The sequence below is a fragment of the Cryptomeria japonica genome, chromosome 6 (assembly GCF_030272615.1).
Source record: "Cryptomeria japonica chromosome 6, Sugi_1.0, whole genome shotgun sequence".
Classification (NCBI taxonomy): domain Eukaryota; kingdom Viridiplantae; phylum Streptophyta; class Pinopsida; order Cupressales; family Cupressaceae; genus Cryptomeria; species Cryptomeria japonica.
The window spans coordinates 667,680,319-667,701,425 of NC_081410.1; the positions used below are offsets into that span (position 1 = coordinate 667,680,319).

Below are 21,107 nucleotides of genomic sequence, written 5' to 3' on the forward strand. Positions count from 1 at the left end.
GCATATACATACTATAATAAGACTAAGCTAAGATAGTATCTCTAGGGCATACATAAGCCATCTTAAACAACTATAATTAAATTAAGCTAAACTAGCATCTCTAGACCATAAATATTTAAACTCATAATCTAAATTAACATTAATATTCATTAATGTGGGTAACTATCAAAATAACATATTAATTATGATTAAATTTACATTTACATGTAAATAACCTATCTCCTAAAGGCGCCACGCTTACACTATTTTATCCATCCTTACACTATTCTATATAATAACATCAGTTGTCGCTACCGCTGTGAGTGTCGCTTCGGTCTGCTTGCTTGTCCATGAGTGCAAAGCACTTGGTCTGCGTAATTTGTGGCTGGATCTTCCCTTCCAGCATTAGCACCACTTGACCCATGCTTGGCCTCAACTCCTCGTCCTTTTCAATGCATAACAACCCTACAATACTTGCTCTTCTCACCTCCTCAAGATCTCTCTCCTCTGCAATACCCTTGTCTACAATATTAATTGTGTTGCCAATGTAAATTTGAGTTGCAGCCCATGATGGAAAGTAATACTGACTGGAATCTTGCACACTTAAATCAGGATTTCTTCGCCCGGAAATGATTTCCAAGAGCGTCATACCAAAACTGTATACATCAACCTTGGGAGTGATGGTAAGATCGGAGATCCACTCTGGAGCCAAGTACCCTCTCGTTCCTCTCGTTGTGGTCAGGACGCAGCTAAAATTTCTACCCAAAAGCCTTGCAAACCCAAAATCAGCCAACTTGGGTGAAAAATTATTGTCCAGAAGAATATTTTCTGCCTTCATATCGCAGTGAATGATGCAATCTCTGCATTCTTCGTGGAGATAAAGTAATCCTCTTGCGGTACCTAACGCAATCTCAAATCGCTTCTTCCAGTCGAGTATCTTCTGTTTACTTTTGGAATTACTTGTGAAGACTAAGGAATTTAGAGAGCCGTTGGGCATGTAATCATAAATCAGAAACCTTCTCGATCCTTCTGCACAAAACCCTCTAAGCCTGGTCAAATTCGCATGTTGTATGATTCCAAGAGAACTGACTTCCGCTCGGAATTGCTTCTCGTCTTGTCTTGAACCCTCCATCTTCTTTACTGCCACAACTGTACCGTCTATTAAGTACCCTTTGAACACTGTGCTGAATCCTCCGCTCCCCAGCTTAGACCTGAAATTCCTAGTTGCAATCTTCAAGTCCATGTAGCTAAACATTATAAGAAAAGAGTTCGAGGAATCTGCAAGCCTTTCCATTGATCGTACGCAATGCAACTGCCGATGCCTCCGCCACATTAAAATTGAAAAGATAACCAATGCAACCGCCACAACACCAACACTAAATGTCATTATGCGTTTGGGGAAGTATGGTGGATCAGTCGTTGGAAGTGCAGAGGCACCTACTCGAATAAAAACATTAGAATTGCTTTCTGATGGAAGAGAGTTGCGTATGTTTCACAAATCTCCGTACCAGATTTGGCAGAGTCCTGAAGACGGATTGAATGTAAACGCAGTGCACGAGAAATTGAGGAGACAGGGTTTCTGGCAATCTTGCTTTGAGGCTGCAGGGTATGAGGAAGCGGAACCAACATCATGCAACGTGACGCTCGTCTCCAGGAATCCGTCCCTGCTGCCATTTTTGGCATCGCAGTTTAAGGGGCTCTGCCGAACACAGCCACTGGACCACGAGTCTCCCGTATCCCAGGCGTGAGTAGGACCTAGAACTTCATGAATATTTATATCCGAACTTAGAACCTCATTTGAGATGACATTCTATACAAAGAGCAAAAATTCATTCTCTGTGAATTTGTGCAGTTTCCTTGGGAAAAAACACTTCACCATTGCATTAAGACCGCTTTTGTTACATCTTCACTTAATGGTCCATGTGGTGATATTGAAAGTAGCTATTTCCAACAATATATGCTTAAACCTTGTGCAAATAATAATTTTAATATTGTGAAATTTTGGGGATTGAATTCTTAAATATGCAAGGAAATCTAACTTAACTTTGCTACCTTATTCATTTCAAGAAGTCATCTTCCATGATGTATCCTTAAGCCTTTGAAAATGATGCATCATAATGTTTAATTATCTTGTTAAGTCTTTATCAACAACTTTCTTCCAATGAAATGAACCATTAAAAACCCATTTTGGGATCATTCAGTCAATCAGTCATGTGTGCGCGCCCACATGTGTGTGTGTCCATTTGCAATCAAACAATTAATGTTGGAGTTTGGTGGTAGCCTATGTTTGATTTTCTTGGCTATGTTTTTCTTCAAGACTTTCTCATTTTCATCTTCTTCATGTAATTAGTGTACCTCATATCTATGATGAACTCTCAAGAGGCTCACACATTTGGAAGAACATGATCAAATCAAAAAATCTATTTCAAAAAGGTTTGATTTGGCAAGTTGGTGATGGGAGGCACATAAGATTCTAGAAAGACCTCTGGGTTTCAACTTCCCCCTTGGAGTTACACCCTATATTCTCAACGAAGGATTTTGTTCCCCCCTCATGACAGTTGTTGTTAAACTTCTTAGGATTCTCAACTCTGAGATTTATTAGAGAGGAGGCTATCAAAACTTAGTTTGGTCCCCCTTTAAGGATGGGCATTACACTATCAAATCCAACTTCAAAAATCATGTATCCTTCTCCTCATCCCTCCTTTCATTGCTCATCATTGTGGAACTCTAAAGCTACCCCTAAGATCTACTTTGAAGATCTTGACTATTGATAATCTCCAAAAGAAGGGTCATTTTTTTCGGTGAATATATGTGTTTAGTGTGAAGAGGCTGATGAAAGCATCGACCATCCATTTTTATCCATTGGGCATGGCATCGGTGCCCTATGTTGGTCTTTACAACTTGGATTCCACCTTCCTCTTATCCCCTCATTTGAGAGCTTTGGTGGCAAGTCTTCCTCCATACTGGGTGGTGTTTATGGAAACATAATAATAATAGAATCTTCAGAGATTGCAAGTCTCCCTGGCTAGCTCTAACCAAAGTGATTATTAATAAGGTCAAGGAGAACATGAAATCTTTTAGCAAATTTAGACATTCACATCACCCCTCGCACTTCAATTGGTATGTGGCTAAAAATTGGAAGTTGATGTATATTTAATTTATCCAATACCACTTACACTCTTGTGGGGTTTAAAATTTTTGATGAGTCCTCGAAATAGAACCTAGGTTGGGTGGGAGGGGGTGGTGTTATTAGGGACTCAAAGGGAAAAATGGTGGTGGCCTATGTGGAAAATCTTGATACTCAAAATTCCAGCATGGCAGAGGTGATGGCGGCTTTTAATGGCATCTCCATTTCCAATAATAAAGGTAGGAGGTTAATCAAAGAAGGGGAATCCAAGAACGCAACCATGATGTTACAAGGATCAACCAAACCTAGTTGGCAAGTAGAAAGTATCATTTCAAAATGTCATGGTGTCACTACCACATTAGACCACGTGGTGTTTGAACACATTCTCGAAGAGGGCAATAGGACAACTAACAGATTAGCCAACCTGGTCCCCTTCTCCGAGTGGATTAAAGTCTGGATAGATCCATGCAATTTACTTATTGAAATGCATGCCATCATCAATGAGGACAATAAAATCTCTATCCTAAAGATTTGAAAATTGCCTTTTTTCTTTGTATTCTATCCATGTTGTATTTCTATCATATCTTGAGGTGGAATTGTTCATTTAAAGGTAAGGAAAGAGACATTTCTAATACTGCTCCTAATTGTTCTTTTTCCAATCCTTGTTTGTGTAATCTAGTCTTGGCCCTTGGCTCTAGTTTTACTGCAGTAACTATGGGAGGATATTTAATTCAAATGGAGCCTGATAGCTATGATAAATTTTAAGGGAATAATGCCCTTTGGGAGAAAATGGTGGAGGATAATCTCGTTAAATATGTGGAAGTTATGAAGGGCTTTGATCCTTTTATTTGGATCAATTTTCCCTATATTGGAAGAATGGTGATGTCCATGTGGGAAAGGTGAAACTTTCTGTGGCAATGGAGTCTATTGCTGGTGTCACTGGGTTAGTTGTGGAAGGCAAGTCTTTCAATAAAAATCCTTTAAAATATTTGAATAGAAAGTTCTCCTTCTTAGAAAAAGGCAAAGATATATGCTAGGATATGAAGTTGTTGTTCTATCCCACCAAGTAAGCCATTGGTTTGTGTTTTTGGTGGGAGAGTGTCTTTTTTAGTTTGTTTAGTCTTTGTTGTCTGCTTATTCTATTTTCTAGATTTTGTTAGTGGTGGTTGATGTCTGGTGGGTTTTGCTCATTTTTGGTAGTAGGCTTTATGTCTTGGATCTTCACCCCTCATAAGCCCTTGGTTTCTATTGCCTGCTTGTTGTGGTTATATAAGGTTCAGGCCCCTCTCGATTTAATATATTCAAAATATATGAGTATATAACATTTATTCACTTTTTAAAGTTAAAACAAAACAAAAGAACTCTAAAAATAAAATTAATGATGTTAATTAATTATTATATCACTAAAATAATATTATAAATATATAAAAAATAAAAGAAAAACTATGGGGCTTACCCTGCAGTGCAACGGTTGTTGCAAGGCAACGTTAATGTTGCTTCTATGGTTCAAATCCCACCCAAGACCCTCACTTGTTGGTGGTTGCATGTTGTTGCTGATGTGGATGAAGGACAAAAAAGGGAATGGCTCTATTTGGTTGGTGAGTGACAGAAGGCTCATGGGAAGATAGGGTGGAGGAAAGCCTCTAGTTGGTTGGCGAGTGACAATAGGCTTGTGGAGAGATAAGGTGACCCCCCTAAATGCATGATGGTGGAGAGATATGGAGAAACATACTTGCGCATGATGATAAAGAGATAAGGAGACGTATATGTATGACATCGGAGGGATAAGGAGACTAGCACAATAGAGGAAAGAAAGCATGGAGCATTAGGATCATGGAGGAGATATAAGGATGGCATTGCATGGCACTAGAGGGATAAGGAGAATAGCACAACAGAGGCAAGAAGGCATGGAGTATTAGGATGGCAGAGGAGATATAAGGATGGAATTGCCAATACTTCTCTAAGGATGAGGTCCCTCAAAAATGTGGCCTCACTGGTTTATAGCTCTGGTCAAAAGCATGTTCGACATCTTAAAAAGTACCCCATATTGATTAAAAAAAAAGAAAAAAAAGAAAAAAAAACTATTTACATAAGCAGATATATAATTTTTTTAATAATAAATTAATATAATTATATTTAGACTAGATTATTAATAAAGAAGTGATATCTAACATTTATTATTATTTTGATTTAAAATAAATAAAATATGAATAATTTAGATATTTTACAATCTAAATTAAAAAAAATCCACATATTTCCATCTAACATGAATTGTTCTATTATACACAAATATTTAGTACATTAAATTAAACACCAAAATGAAGGGTGAAGAGTATGTTTTGAATATAATTACAAATTCAAAAATAAAAAAATTAAATTAATTTTGTATTTTCAATTAAAAAATGAAAGTGTCCAAATGAAGATTAATACGTGTGCAAAAAAATAAAAAATAAAAAGTCATTGTCTTGAAGGCGGAAAGGTTAGAATGAAGGTGACAAAAACAAAGACATGTTGTATTCAAGCGTTGAGCTCACATCAATGAGGATATATAACTTTGTGACCATTTTAGGTGATGGAGGTTTAATTTAATTTTTGGGGAATAACTTTATTGGCCAGCACATAGGGGAAGAGAACCAGTAGCTGTCATAGCTAACTCCACACACCCACATATCCTAAATGGTACATCAGATTTTGATTTTTTTTTTGTTGTCTTCGTATGTGACTTAACTGCTTATAGCTATTGATCTGGCTTCTGGGTAGTAACGATGCACACTATGGAATCAGTTATGCGTACAAAGGTCAAAAAGTACACATTTCAAAGTGTTGCCTGATACCTAACTAAAGATGTTCCAGTAATCATCAACTCAAAATCGCTATTACTTGTTGACAAATGTCCCAATAGTGTTGCACAAATGTTCCAATAGTGGTACACAAATGGGACAAATGTTCCAATAGTTGTGCACAAATGGGCCAATTAATTACAAAAAATGATCAGCTATTGGTACAAAACAAATTTACTAATGGTGTTTTCACTATGACGGCTATTGGGGGGTCAACATGACGGTTATTGGAACTATGTTATCTATTGGTGCTCTTCCCCTAATTAATGTATTATTCTAATAAATAAATAAAAATTATTGGGCAGCACATCATTAAATGATGCACTGTATATAATAAAAAATGAATTTTTGACTTACAGAAAATAACATGAACAGAGAAAAATAATTTTTTTATAAACATATAAAATAGAAATTAAATTTAAAGTATTAAATTTTTGTTGAAAAATTTAAATTCTATCCATTCATTGGTTAAACTAATTAAAGTAAAAATTCAATGAATACAATAGTATCCTATCTTTGGGAGAACTAACAATATAATATAGTGAGTTTTATGCCAACAGTGAAAGGGAATTAAATGTAGAGTTTCTATTTGATATGTGATTGTCTCTAGAATTGATTATATTTATTTATAAGGTATCATACTATATATCCATCTAAAATTATATTTGCTAACTCGATGATATGATGATTTGTTGACTTCATTAAGGATTTTAGAAATTCTTAGTTTTCAAATTTCTTAAAATGTACATTAATTTTTTTTAATTTTCGTCTATCATATGTGTTTTCCTCGTTTGAATTTGGATTATTCAGTTATTAGTCATGCATGAATGTTTCTACTTATGAGTAGGTCTACATGTGGTAGTTAAAGATTCTAGCTCATCATGGATTCTTGTATTTTAACTTCTTATAGTGAACCTATGCTTGTGAAATTGTTGAGAGAAGCCTAAAGTGACTTGATTTATTCTTAGAATGGTTTGAAAACTGTATTAGTATTGTTTCCCCATATTTGGAATACCTGAAATTTGAACTTCAAATTGGTCTCAATATTGAATGAAGGCCCAAATATGTGTCTATGCATTGAGTGAGCATGTGATCCAATGTTGTTGCTAGTCAAAATGAAGAAAACTTGACAAGTTTTGAAAATTGCCAAGAATTGAGAGAAATAATTTTATGAACATGTCGTAAACATCATTTTGTGTCATGTGACCAATTTTTGCTTGAACCCAATTCATAGTTTATCATATTTTAAACTTTCAAATTTTGATGTCCCTCAGCCCAAAATGATTTAAATCTCTCATCTAAGGTATCATCATGAGCATTAAATGATGATTTTTTCTCATTTCCCTACCATCAATATGTGTTTCAAATTTAAGAGCCTAAATCCTTACCGTTTGAAAGATATGGTCGTCTTTCCTAAGTTTGGCCATTAAATTAAAAATATTTAAATTATTTTTTAAAAATAATTTAATATTTTGAATTGTTTTAATATTGTTGTCATTTGAGGGAGAAGGTTATCTAAAAACATCATTATTTTCATTTCCCCTTTGTTCTCCTTCGTAGTCAATGGTTTTTGGAAGTCAAAATCATAGTCTTTGAAAGAAAATGGTTAAGTATGCTCCTTTTTCGAGCATTCTTAACCCATATTTATAACCTCAAAAAGAAAAAGGTTAAGAATGCTCCAAAACAGAGCATCTCTAGCCTTATTTCCTAACCTTGTGTGGACCCGCTTTGCATAAAAAGGTTAGAAATGCTCCGTTTTGGAACATTCTTAACCTTCTTCACAAGAGATTTTAAAAAAAATGCTCAAATGAAATGCAGTCTCATGGCATTACATAGTATGAAAAATGTGGAAGCGAAGACAATGTAGTTAATGATGCAAATCTGATCTGCAAGTTCTTCTGTCATCCTTCACATCCATACAGAAAAAGAGAGATCATGAACAGGTCATTGACATTCATCAAAGCTTAAAAGGGTTAGAGGAATTTCATCAAATGTTGTAGCTATGACTGCTCTAGTAGACATAGATTGCAAGTCGTGAAAGCATAGCCTACCATGAGAGATTTGACAGAATGTTGCAATACATGCGAAGTGTTTACCATAGTGCTTCAAAGAGATGTCATCTCGAGGAATGAAGTGAAAAGATTGCAGGATATGCATGTCACAATTGGTGGGTGTAAAGATAAATTCTGCATGACAGCAAATCACAAAGCATGGGGAATCAACATTGCACATGACATTTGAATGAATGATCAGGCAGAATCATGAAGCATGGCAAAGAATGTGGAAGCATCGACATTGCACGTGAAATGTTTGATATAACATTGCGTGATAATTGTTTCACAGAATGCAAGTGCAATTGGCAGATGTAAGTCCGAATTCCACAACCTTTAAATGGGAGCTTTTGATCAGGGTATGGACATTCATCATAGTATAAAAGATAGAAACTCGTGAAGCATGATAAAGTTGTTAATTGATTTTGTAAAGGATCAACCCCTTTGTAAGACATGACTGCAAACCGTGGTAGAAAAAGCTACAAATTGTTTGATAAAATAACATGGGAAAACATGATTGCAAACCATAGAAGCATAGCCCATACATGTGGTAGAAGCATAAACAACGCTGCAGAGTTCATAAGTATAGATGATTCCCGTGAAGTGTGTGACGGAGTACTGCAAATCGTTGAAGCATATACAATAATGCAGGTCGAGGAAGCTTAGACATAGCAAGTGAACTGATTGACAGATACCTCAGATTGATGTCATGTCATAAAATGCCATGACTACATGATATATATTGATTTTACATTTGATGCAAAAGCTTTAGAAATTTCAAGATAATACAATTATCAGGTATAAATCCCAATTATACATCATCCTCTATGCCAGCACGAGAATGGGAGCCTTAGAGAAATTTTATATATGAAACAAACCACACAAAGCTTCTAAGAGATGTCATCTCATGGAGTCCTAGGATTTCAGCATATAAATAAAATGATGGACAAAATGGTTGTAGTTTATACAGGAAATGAGTTCATTGAAGATGCCTTGGATATTCTTAAACATGTGCAATTAATAAATCAGAGTAGTAGCCCTACAGAGTCTAGTTCCAAATCATCTTTTAAAGAATTCTCCTCATAGAAAGCAAAGAATAGAGTGTGGAAGCATAGGAAATGCAAGGGACTTGTTTGCTAAAATTCCTTAAAGTTTAGAGGAGAATCTTTTTCTTAGAGAAATGACATGAATTTGAAGATGCGTTGCATTTTATTAGTCCAATTGATGACTTTGAAAACACCGTGATCATTGAATTTGGTTATTGCAATCATGGTTTAAGATAGGGATTTACATTAATTATAAAGATGAGAAGTAGTTGAGCTTTTGCAAGGGAAGTTATACTTTTATCCTTTCAGTTACATGACTTCAAGGAATGTGAATTATCCCTGTGTTGCCCATTTTTGACAGGCAAGTGACAACAACAATTCTTACAAGTGGTAAACTAACTATGAATATTCATCTCAAGTGTCACCCAATGGATCATGAAGTCAACAAGTGACAGAGCTTTTCATGATGGACATATCCTAACAACAATTTGATTCTTCTTTCAAAGTCATACTTTTTTGTAAAAGTGACTTATGTCACATATTGTAACTAAAGGCTAGACAATGGATCTTATTCACTCAAAAGTGAAGTAGTTTCTAACTAAACTCTTTTTACATAAAAAAGAGTTAGTTGTTAACCTACCAAAAGTTAGTTACTAAGGTAGTTGTCCTACAAAGCCTATAAATACAAGGTTATTTGTAATGTAAAGGGGAAGACTCTTACAGAATGGAAAGGATGCAGAAATTGTTAGAGAATCTTGTAATGAATTTTGATTTTACATTGTGTACAAAGAGGTTTATGAGATTGTATAATCTCACAAAGACAATAAAGAATGTTTTCAAGTTTGTATGTTCTTGATGTTCTTCTAAGTTTTCATTACTGATTTTTCGTATGTTAAATTAGTAATTTATTTTTGTGCTCACATGAATTATCAACAATATATGCAATTGAATCAATGAAACACAATTACTTCCTGGTATCTTGATCTAGATGTGTCAAGATAACTTCTCTTTCCATATGTCAAGATTTGTTATCTTTATTTCTTCATCATTGCATATCAACACTTATTTTGTACTCAAACCCCTTTGTAATCATTATCAGTTGTGGAATCTCAGTTGGTTTTCATATGTCTATCATTGGGGTTCCTGTTAGTCATATTTCTCTAGTTTTGTGTTTTCTCCTTTATGTACTTTTAGGTTAAAAGTACACAAAAATCTCAAATATCACATCATACAAGGGAGTTGCCCATCTCAAATGCAGAGGAAGATTGTAGTTTTACTACAATCTCTCCAAATGTTGGAATGTTTGTCACTGCTCTTTGGGAAAATAGGGTCAGTTTCAACTAAACGACCGTAGTGACAAATCTGTTTACCAATAGATTTTTGGTGACTTTTCTGGGTAGCGAAATACCAATGTGTGTTGTTCCTCATAAATTGTAAGGTACCTTTTTCATAATGAAGTTTCGTGACTCGATTTCAAAGATCAAAACTCAAAACAATGGTTTGGTACAAAGAAAAGTTTGAAAGTGACAGTGAAAGTGACAATGTAGACTATATATCAAAAGAAACAAGTTTTTGATGAGTCCATACAAGTTAAATTCTCAAAAATGTTTTATGGTGGCATGCAGTTTAGTCCTTATAAGATTCATCCCTCGTTATGTCAAGTGTTGCAAAATATTGAAGATAATGATGGAAAGGAGATCGGTTTTCTTGCTTGTGATCATTTACCCAAGTAAACAATCAAGAAAGGTGAAGACAAAAGTGATCTTTCTCCTAAGACAATTGCTCAACAGAATCAAAGTCTTGATAATCCTGAGCAAGTCAACTTCTTGAAAATTTTCTACATTGGAAAGAAACTTGATCCTCATAAATTAATCCTTCTCTACTCCAGACTCTACAAAAGATTGAGGAAAAAGATGGAAGTGAAAACCAAATTTTTTCTCATGATTGTATTCTTGAATCAATAATGGATAATAATGCTCATTCTCCTCCACCTATTTCTCAACCAAATAAGATTCTTAATGATTCAAATCCGATCAAGTTTTTGAAAAACATCTATGGAATTAAACATCTTGATCCTGATAAGGTGCACCCTTCATTGCTTTCAAAATTGCAAAAGATTGAACAAAAAGCTGAGAATGAGAATCATTTTCTCATTGATATAAATTCCCATGAGAAAAGTAATGAAAGGAGCTCATTAGAATGTGTATATCCAGAAGAAGATGAAGACACATCTACTTGTAAGGATACATGTCAAGACAAAGATCTGAAGGTGAGTGAGATAGAGAAACAAGATTGCATTGAAAAATTCCATGAGCACTATGAAGATTGTCATAGCAAAGAAAAATTCTTCTATCAACTTGAAAACAAAGAGATTGAAGATGATGAATTAAATTCTTTTAAGACATGCATGCAACCGAAGTGTGAAGAAGATGATGAAGAAAGAGCATCCCAAGATGAATCTCAAGTAGTCTTCATTCCAACTTGGTGTCTCAATTCTTTTGACGAAGACTTTCTATGTGGAGAAGATATCCTCATTCATCCATCACTAACAGTTGAAGATGAAAACTTTTCTAAAGAAATCAAAGGTATGATACCTAATGGACAATCTTGTATGGATATGACCAATGGAGAAGAAACCATAAGTAAAATTTTGCAGACATATTCTTTATCTTCAAAAATGGAGACTTTTATTGAACTTCTAGATCAGCCCTAAGTGAAAGAAGATTAACCATCAATAATTCACTCTTTATCATACATGCCACCTAACTATGAAGTTTTCAAATTTCATGAAGAGTGTGATGAAGAGGAATCATTGGGACAAGAGAACACAAAAAGTAATACATATGTCTATGAGTAGGTTGAAGATGAAATCTATGTAGTTATATCAACAAATGTCCCTATTTTGATGGAATTGCAATATATGCCTTATGAAGTATTCAAGGTTCAAAGAATTCCTCTTTTTGAATATTTGGATCAAGAAAACACCCCTATAAAAGAGGATAGTTTTGGGAACTGTACATAAAATGCAGAGATAAATGGGGTAATGGATGATCTAATGAAGGAAGCCAATGAAGTTAATTCTCATAATGTTTGTATTCCAAATTGATGTTTGAAGGCTTCAAATGATGACTTCCCCTATGGTGAAAGTGTGTACACCTCAATCCTTTATTTTCAGATGAGTTTATTTCTACAGGTGATTTTCAAGTTGATACTCAAGAACATGATTCGATGGTTGTGTCTACTCAAGTTTCTTCACATTACAGTTTATATGAGGGTTGTCCAATTCATGGGTTAATTTGTCGCAAACCAGATTATTAGAAGAATCTTCAAATAGAGGATATGGGTATGCTTGAGAATATGCCAAAAATTTCCAATAATGTTCAAGGTGGTACCAATTTGATTCAAGAGAGCTCGCAGATTTATGATGAGAGATGGTTGTTTGGTTCATTGCTCAAAGATATTTTTCATCTTATACATGTTGATCTTGCCAACCTACTGAGCTTATAGGTGTCACATAGATGCACACCACTTTTCTGCAAAGGTTCCTATTTCTCTTAGTCTATGAATGGTTTTGTATGATAATCCTAGAGAAGTTTGAGGTAGGATTTGCCTACTATGTACATACTTTAGTTAGAAGTTTTGTTCTGTTCGTCCCATTTTTGGTTTGTGTCTGGTTTCTCCAAATATTTCCTATGTTGTTTACTCTTTGACTCTGCTGCCCAATGGAGAGTGCATTAGCCTACAAACTAGAGATTTTGGGATCATCCTGCCTCCTTTGCAGTCTTTGTCCCCAGTCAGAGCCAGTTGTTGCCCCATATTTGGCATACCTAAAATTTGAACTTCAAATTGGTCTTAATATTGAATGAATGCCTAAATATGTGTCTATGAGTTGAGTGAGCATGTAATCCAATGTTGTTGTCAGTTAAAATGAAGAAAAATGGATGAGTTTTAAAAATTACCACGAATTGAGGGAAATAGTTTTATGAACATGTCCTAAGCATCATTTTGTGTCATATGACCAATTTTGATGGAACCCAATTCATAGTTTATCATATTTTAAACTTTCAAATTTTGATGTCCCTCGCCCAAAAATGATTAAAATCTCTCATCCTAGGTATCGTCATGAGGATTAAATGATTTTTTTTCCTCATTTCCCTACCATAAATATGTGTTTCAAATTTCATAGCCTAAATCTTTACCATTTGAAAGATATGGTCGTCTTTCCTAAGTTTGGGCACTAAATTGAAAATATTTAAATTATTTTTCAAAAATAATTTAATATTTTAAATTTTTTTAATATTGTGGTCATTTGAGGGAGAAAGCATTCTACAAACATCATTATTTTAATTTCCCCTTTGTTCTCCTTCGTAGTCAATGGTTTTTGGAAGTCAAAATCATAGTCTTTGAAAGAAAATTGTTAGGAATGCTTCGTTTTCAAGCATTCTTAACCCATATTTATAACCTCAAAAAGAAAAAAGTTAAGAATGCTCCAAAACAGAGGATCTCTAACCTTTTGTGGACCCGCTTTGTATCAAAAGGTTAGAAATGCTCTGTTTTGGAGCATTCTTAACCTTCTTCACAAGAGATTTAAAAAAAATGCTCGAATGAAATACAGTTTCATGGCATTACACAGTATGAAAAATGTGGAAGCGAAGACAATATAGTTAATTATGCAAATCCGATCTGCAAGTTCTTCTGCCATCCTTCCCATCCATACAAAAAATGGGATCTCATGAATAGGTTATTGACATTCATCAAAGCTTAAAAGGGTTAGAGGAATTTCATCGGATGTTGTAGCTATGACTATTGTGGTAGACGTAGATTGCAAGTCGTGAAGGCATAGCCTATCGTGAGAGGTTTGATAGAATGATGTAATTGAAGTTATAAAAGTTGTAATCCATGTGAAGTGTTTACCATAGTGCTTCAAAGAGATGTCATCTTGAGGAATGAAGTCAAAAGATTTTCAGGATATGCATGTCGCAATTGGCAGGTGTAAAGCTAAATTCTGCATGACTGTATATTGTGAAGCATGGTGAATCAACATTGCACGTGACATTTGACAAAATGCTCAACCATAATCGTGAAGCATGGAAAATAATGTGGAAGAATTGACATTTCATGTGAATTATTTGATATAACATTGCATGATAGTTGTTTGACAGAATGCAAGTGAAATTAGCAAATGTAAGGCCGAATTCCACAACCTTTAAATGGGAGCTTTTGATCAGGGTATGGACGTTCATCAAAGTACAAAAGATAGAGAAACTCGTGAAGCATGATAAAGTTGTTTATTTCTTTCGTAAAGGTTCAACTGCTTTGTAAGACATGATTGCAAACCGTGGAAGAAAATGCTGCAAATTTTTTGATAAAATAACGTGGAAAGCATGACTGCAAACGTGGAAGCATAGCCCATACATGTGGTAGAAGCATAAACAACGTTGCAAATTGCAAAAGTATAGACAATTCATGTGAAGTGTGTGACAAAGTACTACAAATCATTGAAGCATATACAATAATTCAAATTGGGGAAGCTTAGACATGGCAAGTGAACTGGTTGACAAATACCTCAAATTGATGTCATCTCATACAATGCCATGACTACACAATATATATTGGATACATTTGATGCAAATGATTTAGAAATTTTAAGCTAATACAATTAGCAGGTGTAAAACCCAAATCTATATCATCCTCTGTGCCCACACGAGAATGGGAGCCTTAGAGAAAATTTGTATATGAAACAAAGCACACAAAGCTTCTAAGAGATGTCATCTCATGGAGTACTAGGATTGCAGCATATAGATAAAATGATGGACAAACTGGTTGTAGTTTATATAGGAAATGATTTCATTGAAGATGCCTTGGATATTCTTAATCATATGCAATTAATAGATCAGAGTAGCAGCTCTACGGAGTCTAGTTCCAATTCATCTTACTTTTAAAGAATTCTCTTCAAAGAAAGCCAAGAATAGAGTGTGGAAGCATAGGAAAAGCAAGGGACTTGTTTGATAAAATGACTTAAAGTTTAGAGGAGAATCTTTTGCTTAGAGAAATGACATGAATTTGAAAGATGTGTTACATTTGATTAGTCTGACTAATGACTTTGAAACCACCATGATCATTTAATTTGGTTATTGCAATCATGGTTCAAAATAGGGATTTACATTAATTATAAAGATGAGAAGTGGTTGAGCTTTTGCAAGGGAAGTTATACTTTTATCCTTCCGGTTACATGACTTCAAGGAATGCGAATTATCCTTGTGTTGTACCCATTTTTGATAGGCAAACGACAACCATAATTCTTACAAGTGGTAAACTAACTATGAAGATTCATCTCAAGTGTCATCCAATGGATCATGAAGTCAACAAGTGACAGAGCTTTTCATGATGGACATCTCCTAACAACAATTTGATTCTTCTTTCAAAGTCATATTTTTTTTGTAAAAGTGACTTATGTCACATATTGTAACTAATGGTTAGACAGTAGACCTTATTCATGCAAAAGTGAAGTAGTTTCTAACTAAACTCTTTTTACAGAAAAATGAGTTAGTTATTAACCTATCGAAAGTTAGTTACTAAGGTAGTTGTCCTACAAAGCCTATAAATACAAGGCTATTTGTAATGTAAATCGGAAGACTCTTATAGAGTGGAAACTCTACAGAAATTATTAGAGAATGTTGTAATGGATTTTGATTTTACACTATGTACAAAGAAGTTTATGAGATTGTATAATCTCACAAAGACAATAAAGAATTCTTTCAAGTTTGCATGTTCTTGATGTTCTTCTAAGTTGTCATTATTGATTTTTCGTATGTTAAATTAGTAATTCCTTTTTGTGCTCATGTGAATTAGCAACAATATAATTAATTGATGTAATGAAACACAATCACTTCCTGGTATCTTGAGTTAGATGTGTCAAGATAACTTCTCTTTCTGTATGTCAAGATTTGTTATCTTTATTTCTTCATCATTGCATATCAACACTTATTTTGTGCTCAAACCCCTTTGTAATCATTATCAGTTGTGGAATCTCAGTTGGTTTTCGTATGTCTATCATTGGGTTTCCTGTTAGTCATATTTCTCTAGTTTTGTGTTTTCTCCTTTATGTACTTTCAGGTTAAAAGTACACAAAAATATCAAATATCCATCATATGAGGGAGATGCCACTCTCAAATGCAGAGGAAGATTGTAGTTTTACTACAATCTCTCCAACTGTTGGAACATTTTTCACTACTCTTCAAGCAAAAAGGGTCAGTTTTAGATAAACGGTCGCAGTGACAAATCTATTTACCAACAAGTATAGACCTTTAAAAAATTATTATAGGGATGGTTTATATTTTAAATTTAGAATTTATTTTATAAAAACAATAATATTTTAATTATTTTGAGAAATCACATCCAAGGTAATGGGAATAATAGAAATTAGGACAAGAAATATAAAAGGTTGGGTATTAGATTATAGAGACAAGAAATCAAATTGATGATGCTCAAGTTAAGAATTATAGTCAACTTATCACTTCAAGAACTTGGCCAACCATATAATTAACCTATTATTTTTCATTACGTTAATCTCAATTATGAACGCTTGTGTGTGTTATCTTATTTTTTCTAATTTTAGTTAGTTTTATGTTTACGATGTAGGAGCATTTGAGTCCATAGGCTATCTTATGTAATCACCCAAAAAAATAGGCTTTCTTTTAATTTAGCCTAATTAAATCAAAGGAAAAGCACCTAAGTTTAGCTTAAGTGAATAATGTAATTAAAGGACCTAATTAATTAAATAATTAGATATTTTTCTCATTACTCCAATAGAAAAAAGATAGAATTGTTAGTGAACAGATTTTTGCCTTTCTTCAAATTAAATTATTTCAAACTCTGTCGCCTTCTTTGAAAGACAAAAGTTCAACTAAACAATTGGATAAGTGTGACATACACCACTTCCCTCTGAATTTTTGATAGGTACAGCTCCCTCCATTAGTTATTCAGGGAATAATCTAATTAAATTAAACTAATATGCTTTTAACCTAAAAGCACGTAAGGCTGCCTACTTCATTCTTGGATGAGAGGCTAAGGTTTTACAAATATTTCAGAGGACACTATTCTTCAAAATGCTTCTACATGAAAATCGGTAAGTAATCGAAACAAAGTTCAGAAACATCGATTCAGTACTTCATTAAAAATAGGTAAGAGAAATAAAATCTCTTTTCAAAACATAAATCTTTTAAAAATATACAGAAAGGAGTCCCGGAATAATAACAACATTTTCCATCGGAAAGGTGATCGCAGTTGTTTAATTAGATTAGTATTTGCAAAGAAATACCATCCCACAGATTCAAAACTCAAAGGTTTTTCTTCTCCAAAACACATATGATCTTTATATATATATATATATATATATATTTCTTGCAACAAAGACACAAAAATGCATGTATATGTTCTTTCCAATTTCAGATTTCAAAAAACTGATGACTTCTTTCCAACAAAAAAAAGAACTTCTAAAAAAAACCAAAATTTAAGTAAACTATTCTAACCCCTTTTCTATCTATCTTAATCTAATTTATAGTACTCTTTTTAGAACAGAGGAGGTCTCCCTCAAAATTTGACCTCCTCCAAATCAGTTATAAAAAACAACAGAGTATTTCTGGGACAGATGTCCCGAAGTCATTTGCAAGATTATGAAATACACATAAAATAAAAATGGAACACTATCATCAGGCTACACTTCTTCTCTATCATCATCCTCTCCTCCACTTTTCTAGGCATCGTGGGCAGTTGCGAGCTCCTAGATTATAGACTGGGTTGGATTTTTCATGGCATTGATCTTCGCTTTTGCGGCTTCTTTGTCCCATCTGTGCTTCACCATTTTCTCAACATGCTTTGGTAACTAATCGTTACCAATAAATGTCATGGACTCAATCCGCGTGACTTGTGTTATATCTTCAGGAGTGAAATTGCCTTTGGCCTTAACTTTCTCCATCTCTAGTCTAAAAGCCTTTATCGTGTCCTGCATGTTCAATCCACAAATCCCCAGTTGCTAATCGTTGTCTAGATTAACCACTTTGTTATCGCTAACCAAGCTGCATTGAAGGTCCTGAAGTTCATAAACAGAAGTCCTTGCATCAAAAATCACAGACTTGAATGTGAGTACCCACCACATTATAGTCTTTTTCAACACGAAGAGTTGGCACTCATCAGTTACCAACTTGATTGAATGTTCTGTCAAAAATTTGGTGGCTCCGTACTCTTCTATCTTGGTGAGCATGGGCAAGACATTTTCCCATTTATGTTCTTCTTTTCCCCAAGGCAAAATCTAGTTCTAAATCTCTGCAATGAGGCTTTGCATTTCGTCGCACAACTTCCTGGAGCTTGTGATATACTTTTCACCATCTTTAATCACTCCTTCAATCCATTTCTCCATAGCCCCCGCAATGCTTTTGGCTCGTTGAACCTGACTCATTTTGTTTTTGTTCTTTGGTGAAGTAGGGTCAAAGCTTTCTGAAGCATGGGATATGGGAAGTGCTCCGAAGCAGCCGATGCTATCAATGAATTGAACAAGAATTTTGATATGCCACTTTAGCTCTCTTTTCTCCTGCCCATCTTTTTCTGACCTGGTGAGCATCTTATTAGCCGATACTTGGAAGAATTTATTATTTGAATCCCTACTCATGTTCCCAAGCTCCACTTTGGTGATCTCAAAGTCCTCCGCATTTACCTCCTTATTCTCATCTTTGGGCTTGTAAGAAGCAATCTCGACAACCCACTTTCCAGTCCCTTCATCATTATCCAATCTGGCAGTTGTTTTGAACTTCTTTTGTTTGGGACCCTTCTCCCTGTATTTAACCACCATGTCCTAAATTGGGATAGTCAGAAGGATGAAACTCCATTTTTTGCTTACTGAAGTGGTTAGCCACTTAGGAGTTGTAATTGAACTAGTTGTTCCTCCAATCACCTTAGGGGGCGGTGTCATGGCTACGGTTACTACATGAGAATCCATGGTGTTGACAATGTCACTGTCAAGATCCTCGACTTCAAAAATCTGAGCATCAAGAATTTTTTCCTTTGCCTTAGTATCTTTGATCTAGTCCATTCTCTTCTGCGCAGCACTCTGTGACCTAATATATCAAGGAGCAATAGAGTCCAGAGCCGGATTGGGCTTTTGCTTGGTGTAGGATGGCTTCTTATCTTTACCTGCATGAATAGGCATAGAAGTGGGGTTAGAAAAACATTTTGGGGAATATAGAGCAGCCTCACTACCTCTTGCAGGACCAATGTTGTTGCCTAGTTTCATTGTTCTTCTCTTGTTAACCCATTCCACAGTTCTTTCCAAGACCCTCTTTGTTTTAAGTTGTATGTCATCCTCTTCTTCTACATCCCAATTAATGTAAGACATTTTGGGTTCATCTTGGTCTAAGTATCTAGGTTCAAAAAGCTCCAGATAATCCTCTTCAAGCCCACTTATGTCAAGTTTCACCTATGGTGAAACTACCTGTTCCAAAACCATTCTCATGGTTTCCCTTTTGAACACTTCAAGCTCATCATTGCAATCTTCCCAAAAGTCCTCCATGTGTGGATTTGGAAGGTGCGGCATCAAACCAAGACTCAGTGAGAAACCTTTATTGTCAAAGCCCTTTCTTTCATGATATGGTGGAAAATTGAAGTTTTTCAAGTCGGCTCCAATGCTTAAAGCATCCGGCATTGAACTCTAGGATAAAATACCTAATTGAATAGGAAAATTATCCTCCCATTTATCCCTGGGTTGAGCCTTCTTAATCATAGTAGCCAACTGCCTACAGATCTCAGCCAAAACAAAACAATCCAAACAAAAATAAGGAAGCCTGAAAGGCTCTTCCTCGAAACCACCTACTCTTATGTAACAAAAGTGAGGAAACTGAACAAAGAAACTACCATATTTCTTCACTAATTCATGTGCATCCTCAGACATCCTCTTGGTTTTCATGTTCTTTAACTTATAACATAAATCTCCCAGGAAGGCATTATGTACTCTCACAAAGTCTTGCAAAGCATTGTCCTTTTGTAACATAGGGTAAAAGTCATACACAGAAACCTCTCCCTCAGAGAGTTGCCTAGGTATACCCACTACCTCTTTAACACATGCCAAGCAACATATTAGATGTGAGGACATGAAGAAATTCTTCTTGAACTATTTGGCCATGCTCAGCTACTCCCTCATGGCATCGGCAATCAGCTCTGCCCAATCAAGATACTACTTTCCTTCCAGTACCAATTGTACATAGCAGTAAATCCAATCATCGAAACTGTAGGCCTCAGCCGAACCTCTAACTCGGTGTAGCAGTAACATGACATCATCAATGTGGGGAAGCATATGGTTCTTGTTGGGATACTTGGGTAATCTAGAGCCACCCCTCTAAGGAACCTTCAACCAATACTTTGCTACAGCTACATTATTTCGATGTCCAGTTTTATCTGCATTGAACTCAGTAATTGATTGGGCGAGACAAAAGTTTGAGAACTGATAATCAAGTCATTTAAAAATGGAGGAAATAACTTCCCGGTTAATTTTGAGGAGGGTTTCACCATTATCTCTTTTGATGGTTTCGGAAATAGGATCATACCTCGCAATACACTCTCTAACTAGTTTTGGGCAAGGGATTGCAGGAGGAAAGGTTGTTGCTTCTATGAGACCACTACTAAGAATTTCTACACCAAATGAACCATCCATTCCTTTGAACACCCTTTCCTTTAAAACTTCTAGATTTTCTCCTTTCAAGTCTATATCACTGACTATGGGCTTTGTGCATGCAAGACTGAAAATATTCCTGAAATGGTGTAATGTGGACTTCATAATTCATAAATAACAACCCTTATTTTCCCCAACAAATCTTATTACGAGAGAGGAAAAGCAGGTAAAAATCACTGGAGAGGACAGGAAACAAACTCACCTTCACAGTTGAGATGAATCGAATGACTACCAGCAAGCAAAACTTCTATCCAAAAACTCCGCAACAATGAAGAACAAGGTTTTAGAAATTAATCACTTCATACCTTATAGTAAAAGAAGTGATATGAACTTATTTAGTGCATT

The 21,107-nt window shown here is 35.0% G+C and overlaps 1 protein-coding gene across 1 annotated transcript; it reads right to left on the reverse strand.

The window, feature by feature from the left end:
* Positions 1 to 280: 280 nt before the first annotated feature.
* On the reverse strand, positions 281 to 1,366 carry LOC131043711 (G-type lectin S-receptor-like serine/threonine-protein kinase At2g19130). The gene has a single exon (XM_057976941.2). It carries the CDS (start codon positions 1,364 to 1,366, stop codon positions 281 to 283), a length of 1,086 nt encoding a protein of 361 aa, XP_057832924.2.
* Between the last annotated feature and the right edge of the window lie 19,741 nt (positions 1,367 to 21,107).